Source organism: Fukomys damarensis, unplaced genomic scaffold (genome assembly GCF_012274545.1).
Source record: "Fukomys damarensis isolate Sample0158 unplaced genomic scaffold, DMR_v1.0_HiC HiC_scaffold_30, whole genome shotgun sequence".
Taxonomy (NCBI): Eukaryota; Metazoa; Chordata; class Mammalia; order Rodentia; family Bathyergidae; genus Fukomys; species Fukomys damarensis.
In genome coordinates this window covers 28,517,649-28,533,667 of record NW_022900942.1, presented here as the reverse complement: position 1 = coordinate 28,533,667, position 16,019 = coordinate 28,517,649, and the positions used below count along the sequence as shown (strand labels likewise).

The following is a 16,019-nucleotide window of genomic DNA, read 5'->3' as shown; positions in this document are numbered from 1 at the left end:
AAAAAAAAAAAAAAAAAAAGAAGGAAATGCAAATTGTTTATATTTGAAAGTGTGCTTAAAAAACTCACAAAAGCATACTTTACTGTTTGGTGTTCTATTTTGTAATTTTAGGCAAGGCATTGACATTTCTTCTGCTACAGCCACCAAGCCCCAAACTTCCTCCACACAGCACTATCCGGAGAACAGCCATCGACCTGATTGGGCGAGGATTCACAGTTTGGGAGCCTTACATGGACGTGTCCGCTGTTCTGATGGGGCTTCTTGAACTTTGTGCTGATGCTGAGAAACAGCTTGCCAAGTATGTGATTTCCATTGAATTTAATTTGTTACTGTTTACTGTTACTTCTCTCACTCTCGCCTGTCACTCTCTCTCTCTCCCTTCCTTCCTTCCCTCCCTCCTTTTGTTGGAGGTCATTGATTAGCTTTCATAAATTTATGTTCCATAAACAAAACTAGACATCATCTCATTATATGAAATTTTGGTTAGGAAAGATGGAAAGGAAGTATTCTGTAATTTGACACAATTGAGATTTATCCCTGACCCAGTGAATAGTGTGTGACACAGTTTTCGAATTGTGTATCTTCTGTCTTGAGATACTACTGGCTAACATCAGAAATATTTTTACTGATTGAATGGATGGCCAAATTGTTTGAGAAAGTCCTGCTTCACTCTCATATTAATCTTTAGATCACCTTTATTGGGGTTTCAGTTGCTTAGAGTCACAAGGTTTCAGTGAGCCAGGGAAGCTGTGATGAGAAAGTAATGGAAGAGGAGGAGAAGCAGAGGGTCTTGCTAAAATGAAAACAGTGAGAATGCACATGGCAAGCCACTGGCTGGATATGATGGGGAATGACAGAGCTGCTGGTGGTAGTAGAGGCAGAGATTAGAGTTGATTTAAAAATCAGTCTCCTGATACCTAGGAGAGTTTTTTTTTTAATATGTAATACATAAGAAATTTACCATTATACCTCTCTTACGTACGTACGTAATTCAGTGGCATAAATACACTAACAGTATTGCACAACCACCACTATGACCTAATTTCCCACTGAGATCACCTCAAATAGATACCCTGTATCCATTAAGCAGTCTTTTTGTCTGTTCTGCTTCCCAAGAGCCTTGGAAACCAATTCTGCTTTCTATCAATATGCCTATTCTAGATATTTCACGTACATGGAATCGTACAACCTGTGGTCTTTTGTGACTGACTGCTTTTGTTATATGATGTTTACATAGAACATCCATATCATTGCTTTATTTCTTTTAATGGCTAACATGCCATGCTTGGTTATACTACGTGTTCCTCTACACACGTAGGTTGTCTCTACCTTTTAGTTATTGTGCATGGAACTCCTGTGAACACCCGCGTATAAGTATTTGACCATGTGTTTTTGTTTCTGTCTAAGAAGAGATAACTGGATCATGTGGTAAATGATGTGTACTTATTGAGGAGCAGTCAAACTGTTTTCGACACCATTTCACATTTCACATGTCCACCAGCTATGTACAAGAGTTCCGTTTTCTCCTCATCCTCCTCATAAGTTTTTGTTGTTAGCTTATAGTCTTTGCAGGGTATGAAATGGTAAAACTTTTTAACTGTCCCATCATGTCTCCCTATATGAAAATGTGACCAACTCTGATTTTCTCAATAAGTGACATCTTGTTATTGTTAACGTTTTTAAACACAAGAGTTCTGTGCCCTCCCCCACCCAGTTGTCACTCTATTCCTGATCTTTACCTCTGTGTTTCTCTAACTGTGTGCTTGGGTCTAAATTATTTGTCTCTTAAGATTAATATTAAATGAGTTTATATCTGCAAAGTGCTTAGGAGAGCACATCTTAAGAGGTTAAATGGATGTTACCTTGTGGGGATAGTGTCCATGGTAATGCCACTATATGGACCTGGCTCTCAAAAGATCAAGTGCTATCCCATTTCTAGGACGAGCAGTTTGGAGCATGGTGGTTGGGTTAGTTTCTGGATATGAGAGACAGGAGGATTCCTATTTGGCTATAAGGATTAGAAGAAAATATGAGCCCGTGAATTTGTTCCTAGAGTGCAAGGCAGGTGGCCTTTATACAAAGCTCCAAAGCACATTTTCAACCTTTGGCCTCCCCTGACTGCAGCTGCTGCATGTGCTGTTACCACAGCTTGTCTGGTTTATCTTGAGCACTTTCTAATGTTTTTGATTGTTCCAAATTTTGCTTTGATCTAATTATATAGTTTATTTTCAGATCTACTCTAAAAATAATTTCAACAGTGTATTTAATTTAACCTTGGAGAAGTGATAGGTTTTTAATTTCAATTTTGCTACTTATACCTTTATTGTTTTTAAATAAATTTACATTAAGCTTGTATCAGCAAAATAAAGATGCACTTAATGCAGTAAACTACATGTAGTATGCCCACAGAAACAAATACTGTAGTTTTGAGTAGGTAATTTAAATCTTGCTATAACATCCTTTCTGTCATGAAGATTAGTATGACTTTCCGTACATGGCTGTGAATAAATGAATGTATCAGCATGAAGCCTTGAGGAGTCCAATGTAATTTTCATCATGATAAATTGTATAATAAGCGAGAAAATGTTTGCTTATTAATCTATAACGGGATTTAGATTGAAAATGCCGGTTACATCCATGACACAGTAGTAGAAGCTGCTGAGGACTGAGATGGGGGAAGACGGAGCAGTGGCGTGTGCAGAGGGTTAAGTGTGCATCTTACCCTGCTGTGCTGCCCCTTGTTGTGCCTGATTTACTGTGTACACAATAACCCTGCTCAGCTGCCTCCCTCCTGTCTGCGATGTTAAGCTTGCTGCATGAAGAAGCTTTTATGTTAGGCTAGTACTTTTTAAAATTTCAGTTCACATTTATTGAAAAAGCAAAAAGAGAAAGAAAGAAAGAAAAAAAGAAAAAGAAAAAAAGAAAAACCACCATAGGTAATGCTACCTACTTTACTCCCATTCTTGTGAGTTTAGGAGGATGGGTCTTGGGAGGGGCAGTCAGCTCAGTCAGGCCTTGTTCTGCAGAACACAAATAATAGCAGAGTTGCATTTTGCTTCTCTCCCATGTATCCACATCCCCTGTCAAGGATGACTGCTCAGAGATCTTAAAAAACCAGAGATGCACATACAATTTTATATCTAATATCACAGTAACAATGGTCGTTTTCTACTGTTTTCAAATATTTTGCCAAATTTTAAACTATATTTATTAATCAATGAAAAGGATGATGTTAGTTTTGAAGTAAAAGTAAACAAAGGAACAGAAAAAGATAAATTCTGTCTAAAGACAGCCATGACACAAAGGGGATAGGAAGTAAAAGGGGTGGGCATTTGGAGCCTGATGGGATGACTCATAGCTGGGTATTTAGAAAGTAAGAAAAGAATGCATTTACATTTTTCCTTTGAGCAATTAAGAGGGAAGGAAGGGCAGAGCAAGGATGAGCAAAAAGACAGAGGTGGGAAAGTATGGTCATGCCCAAGGCAGGGTGAGTAGTACCTTTAGTTGATGGTGAATGAGAAATAAATAATTGGGTTTTTTTGTAAATAATTGTTTTTAATTAATGTGATTCATTAATTTCCTGCAGCACTTAAACTGGGCTGTTCCCACTTAAAACTAACAATTTCCTTCCCACTTATTTCTAGAGAAGAGAATAGAGTTAGACAAGGATTGCTTCAAACTTTTACTATAGAAACACCATTACAGGGAGTTTTTTGTTTGCTTTCAGCCCTTAACAATTTACCTAGCAGTATGAGGCAGAGGCTCTCAATAGAGTCCTCTTATTGAATGCTTGCTGCCCTGTGGTGTACAAGTCACAATGTGTGCATCTAGATACACAGAAGCTCAAGAAAATAAGAGTGATTAACCCCATTTTGCAGATGAGAAGAAATGCATCTGGAAGAGAAGCTATCTGTTGTCCACAATAACATTGTAGTTTGTGGAAATATGAAGGATCTAAACCCAGGTCTAGATAACTCTGAAAGCCAGTGCTTCTAGCATTGAGCTTCTTACATTCAAAATCTTAATGTCTCCAGAATCAAAGCCAGCTTATTCAAAGGACATGAAAGTAGTCAAGTCAGAATTTTCAGAGTGCATTCAGATTTTTTAATATATTTAATGAAATTGTTTTCATCAAAGATTTTTGTACCTTCTAAAAATAAAAACCATATTTAAATATCAATAAACTATAAATGTTTGGGCCCTATAGTATGTATTCATTCTTATGTATTTATAATTCCTAGCAAGTGATTTGCATGCAATAAATTTAAAAACAGTAGAAAATACTACTTTATAAATGTGGAGAAAAACCCTTGCACACTTGGAGAGGTAGACTTGCATTTATCTTCATTGGGGTTTGTAATTTTGTTTTTCATTTGCCTAGTGCATGGTGTAGGGCGTTTATTCTGAAAGAGAACAGTAAAACGGTACTGGCCCAGCTGCTGAGGAAGCTGGTTTCTCATCACAAACTGCCACAGCTTACCGACATTAGTGAATTACAGAACACCTATTGCTTTTAGGGGATCATCACAGCTTGCCAAACATTAAAGGAGAAGCATATACAGTAGTTGCTGGAAAGCACACATGCTTTAATAGCATACAGATGAGTGCCATACCTTCGAAAGATTCTTTTTGAACTGTATAAAGTTAAAGAAAAAGATTTGACATTTTATTTCAAATTTTAACTGTATTTTTTTAATTCAGGGGGTGGGAAGAAAGGAGCATATCTTACAAATGTACACATGCTGTAGGATTCTGTATACAGGATATTCTTCCTGTTCTCCTTATTTATATTAGAAAATGTATAATCTGAGAAATTCATTTAAGTAAACCATGTTAGTATAGTTTGTATTCACTGTAAATAGCGTCTACATAGCATATAGGGAATAGGTCTAGAAAATGTGTATTTGGTGGAAGAAGAATTTCTACCTTTGGATTTCAAAAATGAATGCCACCTGTAAGTTAGGAAATTAAGATCCAATCAGATAAAGAGAAATTAAAGATTTCTTATTAAATTGAGGACAAATACTGACATATCTGTTTTACCAGGAAGGGATGAGATGGAAATCTCAGTTGCTATATAATTAAGCGTATGTTACTGTTTAGATCTCAAATGTCCCCCAGTGTCTCTTGTGTTTAGAAGGTGACTGGATCATGTGGCACTGTAGCTCACTTGCATTGGGAGGTATGGTCTAGGAGGAGGTGGGTCACTGGGAACATAGCAAATAAAGGTATATTCTTGTCCCTGGTTCCTCCCCCATTCCTGCTCTTCCTGTCCATCAGGGGTGGAACAGCCTCCTCCAAGGGCTGAGCATCCTCCAGCATGCTCTCCCACCGTGCTGTTCTGACTGAGGGTAGTCACCTCTGGACTAAAACACAAGTCAAAACAAACCTGTCCTCTTGAAAGTTGTAGGTGTTGGGCATTTTGTCCTAGTGATAGGACTGTCTGTAGCTAATAAAATGTACTTTCAAAATCGCATTAGTGTTTGTCTTTGATGCGTCTATTTTCATTGCCCTTTTACTGCTGACCAAGATTTACAGGCTATAGTTTGTTTTTCCCTTGAATATTCTCTTATGGTATTCTTTCATTTGACAGAGAGTAAAGACTCACAAGTTTAGATGGTGACATTTAACAAAAATGCTCTTACATGTAACTTTTAAGATGCTTTTATTGCAATGGAGCAAGCCTTAGAACAGGATTAATGAGCAGTCATGTGAAGAGTGAGCTCAGCCTTAGTGGACTATTGTTCTATTCATGTCTTTTATTTATAATATCTATCATCTCTGTTATTTCATATTGGATGTGTACACTGAAATGCTGAGTAAAATATAGAGCCTGTCGTGTCTGATTTTTTAGAATAAAGACTGAAACCACAGGCCTATCTTATAAGATAGTAAAGTGAGTGATCTGCATAATAGCCACATAAGCTGGATCAGAAGTGTGAGTTCAGCATTTATATACTGATTCTAGAATCAGATCTCTCATCTCTCACAGTATGATCCTTTCAAATCTCTCATAGTGTGATCTTTTATCACTCAGGTGGAATCCCATGTTAAAATACATCACACACATAATCACACACACTCGACTTTAAAGATTACTACATGTAGAATTAGACTTTGTCTGTTGGGACTACCAGATCAATTACTTTAACTTCATTGCCAGGTCAATTCAGTCCAATAACTGGCTTAAGTGATTTTTTTTCTCCTCCTGCTGAATTTGCCAGCTAACTTCAGTTAGTGCATAATTCCTAAGCTATCACTGTATCTAATGGCTGTCCTAGGCATGTTAGGGGGATATGTAGGATTAGAAGTCATGGTCACTAAGTACTACACAGAGTTCAGAATGCAAAACTAATTCATAAATCCTGGCAGAATAGGATTCAGTACTACAGGTGTAGAATGAATGGGTTTTGTTGTTGGTTGTTTTTATTTCAGTAGAAGATAATTGAGTGCTAGAGCAATTGCAGAATGCCATAGAGGAAAGACAGGAATTGAATGTAGGTGAGGGAGGAGTGTGCCAATGGGAAAAGAGATAAAGGAACTGCATTAGCAAATTCCCAGAGTAAATAAAAGAACAGATTTTAGGGATCAGCCTTGAAATTAGCCTAGCCTCAGGAGCACTCACATTGAAGAGATTGAGCAGAAAATTAATGAAACTAGATTATGAAGGGCCTTGGAGTTTAGGATTTTTCAAATCTGAAGCCAAGGAGTTAGAAGTGGTAGGGAACCACTGGAGGTTTCTAAAATGGTAGCCATGAAATACTGTTGGTGTGGTTGGAAGGTTCTAATGATGCGCTCAATATGTGTTGGCAGCCTCACAGCTCTCACATTCTCGGGCCTCCCACTTTTGCACTGCTGATGCCCGCCAGCTCACTGTGGAGCCCTGACCTCAGAGCAGATCTGTCTACATTTTCTAATCTTGTGTTCAAACTGCCGGATGATGATGGAGACACTCAAATGTACACATTGGATTTTTGTGCTTCCACTGAATTCAGTAGACATTAGGTTTAAATATCTTTGCTTCATTTCTACATTTCTCTACAACTTCTTTTCCAGATTTTGACACCTAGCACCAAACTTTTACTACTTTCCTAACCATAAGAAGTTTGCCATTTCTCCCAAATCCATAAAGTCTTCTGCTGAGATAGGAAAAGGATGATATATAGCTAGGACTTGCATTTGAAGCTAGTGATCTGCTTCATTTTCCTTTATTTCACTACAGTTTGTGCTAGACATCATTGTTCAGAAGAAACTTCTATTGTACCTATAATATAGGATGCTCACTTGGCTCAATCTCCTCCTCCCCTCCCCTCCCCTCTCCCGCTTCTCCCTCCTTCCTCCTTTTCTTTCTCCTCTTCTTGCTAAACATTTATCCTTGCTGCAGAGTGAGGACTTAGAGCTGGGCAGTGAGTTTGCTGGGATTCTATAATGTGAGTGGGAATCTAGTTCCCACTGCAGGAACCCCCAGTAGTACACGGTTTGGGATGCACTGGACTTCTCTGGAGTCCAGGAAGATATAACTTTGTCTTGCAGAAGCCAAAGCCTGTCTTTTAAGCACCTAGGAGTAGTCCATCCATAAGGAGGACAGACAGGTACCTAGAGCCATGAGGTACTTCAGAAGAAACCCCTTCCATGCTCTTTGGGCAGCTTTATCACTAGCATACATATTTATGTTTTACTTACAGCCCCCAGCATTTCACAAGTTCAGTTAGTAAGATATTGCCTATCTTACATCTGTAAAATTGGTCATTTTTGTACCCAAACATAAGACTTCTTGTTTAGTTGAATTTGATCTTTTTTAAGATTTTATGGACCTCAATTCTATGACTCAGTATGGTTGTTCTCTCTTTATTTCCATACCAGTTGATATCAGTACCTCCTGTATCTTTATTCAAACCACTATTGATATTGAATAAAACAGCTTAAATCTATTACAACATACTAAAAACCTCTCACAGGGATACAGTCTAGCCACTCATATAAAGCTGCTGAGTTAACTTATGTCGCCAATTTATTAATTTTTTCCAAAGGTTAAGTATGCTGAAAGATATAACACATACCCCCTAATCTGCATGGGTATGTTCCAAGAACTCTCCAGTGGATGCTTGCAAACATGGATAGTAGCAAACCCTATTTATGCTGGTTTTTCTTATTCATACATACCAATGATAAAGTACAATTTAGAAGTTAGGTCCAGTAGGAGATTAAAAAATAATAGAATAATACTACAATAAAAGTTCTATCAATGTGGGCTCTCCCAAAATATTTACTCCATGGTGATGTGGGTTGATACAATGTTTGTATGGATATAGAGTGAGGTGAATAATAGAAGCATTGTGACACTAGGCTACTACATAAGGGTTATTTGAATATGAACACTTCTATATGACAACAGCCTGATAGCCCACTTGACTACTAATAGAAAAATAGCATATACTGTGTAGATACTCTGGACAAAGAGATGCTTCACATCCTGGGCAAGTGGAATGAAACAGTGTGAGATTTCATCAAACTACTCAGAATAACGTGCAGTTTAAAATCTTGGTCCTGGAATTTTCTCTTTAATATGTTTGGGAACCTTAGAAAGCAAAAGCACAGATGAGGGAAGACCACAGTACACTATTGCCTTAGGTCTCACTTAACTTCCCTACACTTCTGATTTTTCATTTGCAAAATGCTTGTCTCATTCACCTCCTAGGAATATTCTGGGGCACATGAAAGAGACCATGAAATAACACAGGAAAGCCTGGTTTCAATTCTAGATCTTTGGTTCTGTGTCAGGTTTGTTTGTTTGTTTGTTTGTTTGTTTGTTTTTGTTGTTGTTTTCCTTTCTCTATATCATGCCTTCCAGATGTATCATGGGCTGCCCAGAAGATAGATATCCCTTTTTCCTAACAAACTGCTTGTCTGGGATGTTGCCTGGGAAATTTTTTTCAGCTCCAACAATCTGTGATTTTATTGACCTTATAAAATTTGATTTGGGTTTGTTCAAAATCACTCAATTAACATATCGTTTTGGGTTGTTCCAGTCTTTCAGTATTACCAACCCCTGTTCATCCAAACTGATGATAAAAGAAAAAAGAAAAAAAAAAAAGAAACTTCACTGGGTATCTAAAAAGCTAAAGTAGCTCTTGAGTTTTTAACAGTTTGACCTAAAATAGGGATATGGGATCTAAATTTTACAATAATTATTAAGCAGTCTAGACCCAGCACTATCACATAGTAAACATATCCTTTGCTAAATTTGCAATATCAAAGATTAATCCAAAAAAGAATCTGCTGTCTGTCCGTTCTACTACATAGCTCCTTCCAGCCACTGCCAGGACCCAAGTGCAGGACGCTTTTCCACAGAGAGACTTGCATTGTATTTATTTATTATTCAATATGTGTTTATTCTCTATGGTCACACTTTTCTTCCCCCCCCATTGTGTTTATTGGTATATTTTAGGCATACAGTACAGTTACATTCATCCTTGGGATCTTGAACCTTTACATGACAGGTCTTGGTTTTCATTTTTTTCCCCTTGTCCCTGCCCTCCCTTCACCCCCTCCTCCCCTCCCCACACACTTTTCTTTTTATTAGTAAACATCAAAGGAAGATTCCCTGGTCCTCTGCTGAGTACCTGCTTTGTATGTACCTCAAGTTGGAAAAAAGACAAGTTATATATTATCAAAAAGATAAGTAGTGTAATAGTCACAAAAAGTTATAAGCAGAATGTTCTGTAATCAGTTTAACTCCTTTAACAATGGTGGGAATGCCTATTTCATATATCTTTATTTTCAGCTAAAAGTTAAAATAATGATTTATAGATCAATTATAGATACTTTTAAACATTTTAAGAATTTTTAGTAAACATAATCCAATTTAGATATGAAATGACTATATTTAACTGGAATAAGATAAATCTGAATATACCTCAATATTTAAATATAAAAATTATTTAGCTACAGAAACTATAACTGGATCCGTGCTAAGTAACAAAATTACTTGTGTACAGTTAATATGCATACACATGCCACATTTAATTAAAAGTCTTAATTATTTTCTCAGTGGTTTATGTATAATATAAAGTAGGCTTAGAAATTAAACTATCATTTTTATGTGTCAGAGGTAGACAGTGTAACATCAGTGTCCCTTCAGCACCCTTGTATTTTCACAGTTTGGAAAGATTTATTTTAGTGTGTATATTGTCTTACAAAAAACCTGGTCAGTATCCTTCAGTCTGTTCTTTATACAATGAGAATTACTATCAGTTAATTTTTACATAAATATTCAATGTCCGGAAAACTGTTGGTTAGCAGATTGGTTCGAAAAGTACTAAGTGTAGAGTAAACTAGTAATACTGAGCATATTTCAAACTAAAACATAATAATGTAGACTAGAATTTCGTCTTTTTCAGTTCCCTTGATAATTTTATGGATAGGAATGAATTTTGCTTCCTTTCATGTATACAGCCTTGAATACAATCTTTTAATATGACCTTATAAACAGATAATTAACTTTGACTTTTTTGGGACAAAATTGAAATACCCAGCATGATATTTGTTGGTGCCTTTTTTGAGCTTTGAGATATGTATTCAGTACTAGTTCTTGATAATTTGTTAACAAGGCGTTTTTAACACTTTGGACAGATGCACATACTGTTTTCAATCTTCACGGTTAATTATTCGATTTTGTATTTGATGCCAGAACACCCTGACTCCTAATCACTGCTCATTGTTGCAAGTCCATTATATTCTAACTGTTTGAGTGCTCCCATTGACCTTGAACTGACATTATAAGCTGTGTCTAATCTTTTCAGTCTATATTTCTAATGCTTCTTTTCTTTTTTCCTTTTTTTCTGATCCCTGTTTAGCATCACAATGGGGCTGCCTCTGAGTCCTGCAGCTGACTCCGCCCGATCTGCAAGGCATGCCCTTTCCCTCATTGCCACTGCTAGACCACCCGCCTTCATCACCACGATAGCCAAGGAGGTGAGTGGAACTTCTCAGTGAGTTCCATCTTCTCATTTAGGGAATTATTTGATATTGCAAACTGGGGGTTTGTGTTCACAAATTATCTTTCCAGTTTGTTCTAAAACAAGACAAGTGAATAACTTAGTACTAAAGTGAATACACATGCATCTGTGCTTACACATTGAATCCAGTTGTACGTTCATTATTTATGCGTTTTTGTTTCTGCTCTCTCTTCTTATAAATATTTGACAGTAGTTTCTCAGCCTGAAATACACCAGGCACATACAAAATAAAGCATATTAAAGGTATTCACATTTTTCAAGTGTAAGTACCTGCTTGTAATCAAAACTAAACTTAGTACTGGTTCTCCAACTGTAAACAAAAAATGTTAGTCATAAACTTGCTAATTGTTTTTCCTATTACATGTCACAGATAAAGACTTGAATGCCAATTGATTCCTACATTCTTAGTGTTTTAACTAATTGCCCACATCTAACTGAAAAACTAGTAAAGAACAATGAACCAATTATAGAATCTTTTCTGTAGGTCTTAGTAGTGGGAGAAAAAGAGAGATATGCTCCTAATTTTTTTTAAAGTTTATTCCATCTCAGCATGAATAATGTGCAGACTCAGTGTCCGTAGGGTATGGGCTCTGTCTGAGTTGTTTTTCCTGTAGCTGTGATGAATTTTTAAAATACTAAATAAATACCTCTGAGTCAACTCTGATATCCTGAAACCTATTGGGCCTATGTCTGCCCCAGAGCTATCCTTAATAAGCATGCTATAAATACTTGTGATGTGAAGTTAGCCAGATGGGAGGAAAGAGGTGCTAATAGCAGTTTGTATAGGTGATTGTGAAGCAGTAGAACCTTGAATTCACTTCTAAAATAAATTAATGGACTAGAAGCATAGGCTTTTCTGACAGTGCATAGTGTTATAGGAAGGTTCCACTATATTTAAAGCATAGGCTTTTCTGACAGTGCATAGTATTATAGTAAGGTTCCACTATATTTACATAATATACATAGAGAGAGGATATGTGTAAATGATATATATAGATTATATATGTGTAAATGAATAATTTTACTAGCTTTGGAAATTTTTTATCAGTTTTTTTCCAACCATGGAATGTACACAGATAGTATTGTTGACTCCCCTGAATAAACCCTACATTAGCCTGACAGGACCTTATATTAAGTTTTTTAAACTTAATTTACACCATTTTCATATGAATATTTTTATATAATCTGTTAGAAAATCCATTCTACTCTAGCTTTTGTTTCCAAAGGTATTTTAAAATACTTTAATATAGCCATCTACACTTAGTGCCTTTTACAGAGAAGCTTTCTGTTTTACCTTCTAGTCTTAGATTATCTGAGTAATATACTAAAGTATTTCTTGCCGCTATCACTATCTTACATCTTGTCCTTCTGCCCATCACTGCATGGCTAGTCCAGGGCCTGTTAATGTTCTCTGCCTCATCTGAACTGTGGAGCTTACAATCTGTTTTAGAAAAACTCACGTCAAATTTATATTATTTAACATGCTTATTATTATAGGAGGCATGTTCATTTGGACTTCACAGCTTGATTACAAAGCTTCAGATAGTGTCTGGGACACAATGAGTGTTATATAAGTATCCTTTACCCTTATTATTTGAATTTAAGGATCATATCTTAAACTTCCTGGACATCTCCTAACTACTGTATATACTTTAGTGCCAGATATGCTGAAATCACAAATCTTCATTCATTCTGTCTTTTTAAAATATTATAATGACACTGTATTAAGGTCTCATATAGGACTCGGGAACATATAGAATTTTGTTAGACATTACATACTGTTATGATATGCCAATCCTTTTTTGTGATCAAAAGCATTACTTTTCTTTTCTTATTCGTCAAGTTTCTTGGTACATTTTAGGTATGCAACATGATGACATTCATCATTGGGAATTTGTACCTTTACATGACATATCTTGGTTCTTATTTTTTTCCCTATTCCCCTGACTTCTCTTCAACCCCTCCACCCCTCCCTATTTACAAAGACTTTGTTTCCATTTTTTCCATTTCTCATATTTTTTCCTTTCCCTTTCCTATCTGCTACCTCTCCCACTTCCTTTCCCCTTTGGACCTTTTCTTTCTATTTTACATTATCTGTTATTCATTTTGACCCTTTTTTATACTTTTAGTTTATCACACCAGAGAAACTATACAGTATTTATACATGTTTGTCCTATTTATTTCATTTGAGTATGTCATCAATGTGCATCCATTTAGCTGTAAATGTCTCTAGTTTCTCATTCTTTATGGCTGAGTAGTCAAAAGCACTTCAATGATTTGCTGTTTTTCCTATTGTATCAGTAAGTAAAAATAAGCCAGTGGCTACAAACTTAAAACTACATCAGTGGCAAACACAGCTAACACATAGAAATATTTTTATAGGTACACAGACACACGGCTCTTGCAGCAAACACCCAATCACAGCAGAATATGCACACTACAACTCTTGCCCGAGCCAAAGGAGAAATTCTGAGAGTCATTGAAATTCTTATTGAAAAGATGCCTACTGATGTTGTGGATCTTCTTGTAGAGGTAAGAATTACCTGTTTTAAGTGATACATCAGCACCCTAAATTAAATATTCCAGTGTGTTAATATGACATGGCATCTTTATTTCCAGTATCTCTGAAAGATAGGGAGAAAGAGGGAGGAGAGGGAAAATGGTGAATGAAAGAGACAGAGACAGAGAGAGAGAACTAAAATAATTTAACTTTTGTTCAATTTCTGAAGGAAGAACTCAGTTAAATTTCCTCAGAAATCAAAATGATCACTCTGTCACATGAAATTGGTTCCTAGTAGAGTATTTTTTAAGGATTGTGTTCTCTTTGACAGGGTTCATCATAAATAAGCAAGATGTGTAATGTGCTTCAGTAAAAGTTAACTATATGGTACATAAATATGAATTGACTCCAAAGTAAACAAGTTTGTTTTCATTTTGTACTGTATTATCTTTAAATTCTCTCACAGATAAGGCAAAGAATAGTCTGTATTATACACATGCATAAAACTGCTTTTGTTTTATTTTAAGTAGATGCTAAAACTATGGAGAGTTTTCATGATCAAATGAGGCCTAATATAATTTAACTTTTTGAAAATTAGGCATTAGAAATTAACTTCAGGTTTGTGTCTTTTCTGTCAAAGGTTATGGACATCATTATGTACTGCCTTGAAGGATCTTTAGTTAAAAAGAAAGGTCTTCAAGAATGCTTTCCAGCTATCTGCAGGTAAAGAATCTTTCAAGAGCATGCAAAATATAAATAATTTTCAGTAAGAAATATTTTTTTAAAAAAAATTTAAAATACTTTTAAAAAAATAATCTTACTTACAAAGCCAATTATTAATTGATTAAAATTAATTAATATGTGCTTTCCAAAAACAATTGAGGCAGTTTGTGCGCAAAAACACATAGTAGAATCATCTGTTTGAAATGGGGCTATGACATTTTGCTCAGAACTTTAAAAATTAAGTAAAAGATGGCATTCTCTGATATCTCTATTTTTACATTCATTACTCAAATTATTATTTACATTACAGAATGAGTTCAGAAGTTTCTGGCTTTCAGCCAACAGAATTTTGTCACCTTTTCACTTATTGATAAATTTTATTTTTAATACAATGGCCGTATTTGCACTTTGTTTTATTGAGTATAGGTGTTTTTGCTACAAGAAAACAGGGATAGACGCCAAGAAAAGCTAGAACTGTTATAAACAATATGTATTAAATATATAATTATAACTCTAAGAATATGTATTTGTATAACATAAAATTGTTACAGATGGAGATTATTTTAGTGGCAAAATATGCTTATTTTTTAAGTTAAGTTCTCAAAATGTTTATAACTTGAGGCACATTGTATTAAAAGATTTTCTTTTTACCTCCGTGTTGTGAATAGAAATAGTATTGAAATCCGTTGAAGATAGTTGCTTTTATAGAAAACTCATATGACATTTGTGTAACATTTTTCTTGTGATGACAAGTTTAATGATAGTCTTACTTGTTTTTGCTAATTTCTGTGAGTACATGGTGAGGCAATGCGTATAGACAGTAAGTTTCCTGATACCAGTGGCACTACATTAGGCCATTGTGTGTTGTGTATTTCCTGGCGTCTCAGCATGTGCTTGCCAAATTGGTTGTACTCTGTGATCCTTCCCATATCTGTTTCTAAATTAGCAACAGACTTTTATGTCCTAGTTTCTTAATTTTTCAGTCTTTAATTATGCCACATAGAAGTTAAACTGTGAACCCAGATAGATTACCCTATAGCACACGTGGACAGATGCTTATTTTCTTGCGATATACATTACACAAATTAGAATACAGTTGTTTGTAATGTTGTGCCACGTAAATTCTGGTTTATATACTTCTTGTTAAATATTGTATTAAATCTTGTGCAATTAATTGATTTTAAGAATACATGCAGCTGTTATTTTCTCAATCAATTGTTCTCTAAAGAAACATTTAAATGAAAATGTACATGTCTGTCACTTAATAGAGGTGAAGAAGTGGTTGTATTAGGCCTTACTGATTGGTAACAGCATGTTCCTTGTAAGCTCCAGCCACAGCTACGTAAATAAGCAACCTGGAGTTAATGTGAGCAAATTGCTGAGTGTTTAAAGGGCCTTTGCTGAAGCTTGCCTCCTCCACAAGCAGCATCTTCAGATCCTTAAGTCTCTTTATCTGCTGCGTATTTGATCTTGTTTGTCATTGTGTTGTCCTAGAAGAGGAAGGAGGCATCTTAGCTGAAAACTAGGTATACATTTGTTTCCTGATTTGGCCTAAAACAATTGTGTTTTATTTGTTAATTTAGTAACATTTATTGAACAGCTGCTGTGTATCAAGTACAAGCTCAGATCTAAAGAAGCAATGATGGCTAAGCTAAGGTATTATTCTCAAGGAACACAGAGCCTAACAGGGATTTAGTTAGAGACAGACAGGTCTGTGTGTTATACAGGTTTCTATGTTTTATGCTGGAGTAGAATACTTACCAGATTCTGAGTTGGAC

At 35.7% G+C, this 16,019-nt stretch overlaps 1 protein-coding gene across 2 annotated transcripts in view; it reads left to right on the top strand.

The window, feature by feature from the left end:
* Positions 1–16,019, top strand: part of Wdr7 (WD repeat domain 7) — a 351,633-nt gene that overhangs the window by 245,358 nt on the left and 90,256 nt on the right. For both annotated transcript variants that reach the window (XM_010611541.3, XM_010611542.3), the window contains 4 exons: positions 112–298; positions 10,857–10,974; positions 13,401–13,550; positions 14,159–14,241. In XM_010611541.3, the coding sequence (XP_010609843.1) occupies positions 112–298; positions 10,857–10,974; positions 13,401–13,550; positions 14,159–14,241 (538 nt within the window). The remainder of the gene's footprint in view (positions 1–111; positions 299–10,856; positions 10,975–13,400; positions 13,551–14,158; positions 14,242–16,019) is intronic.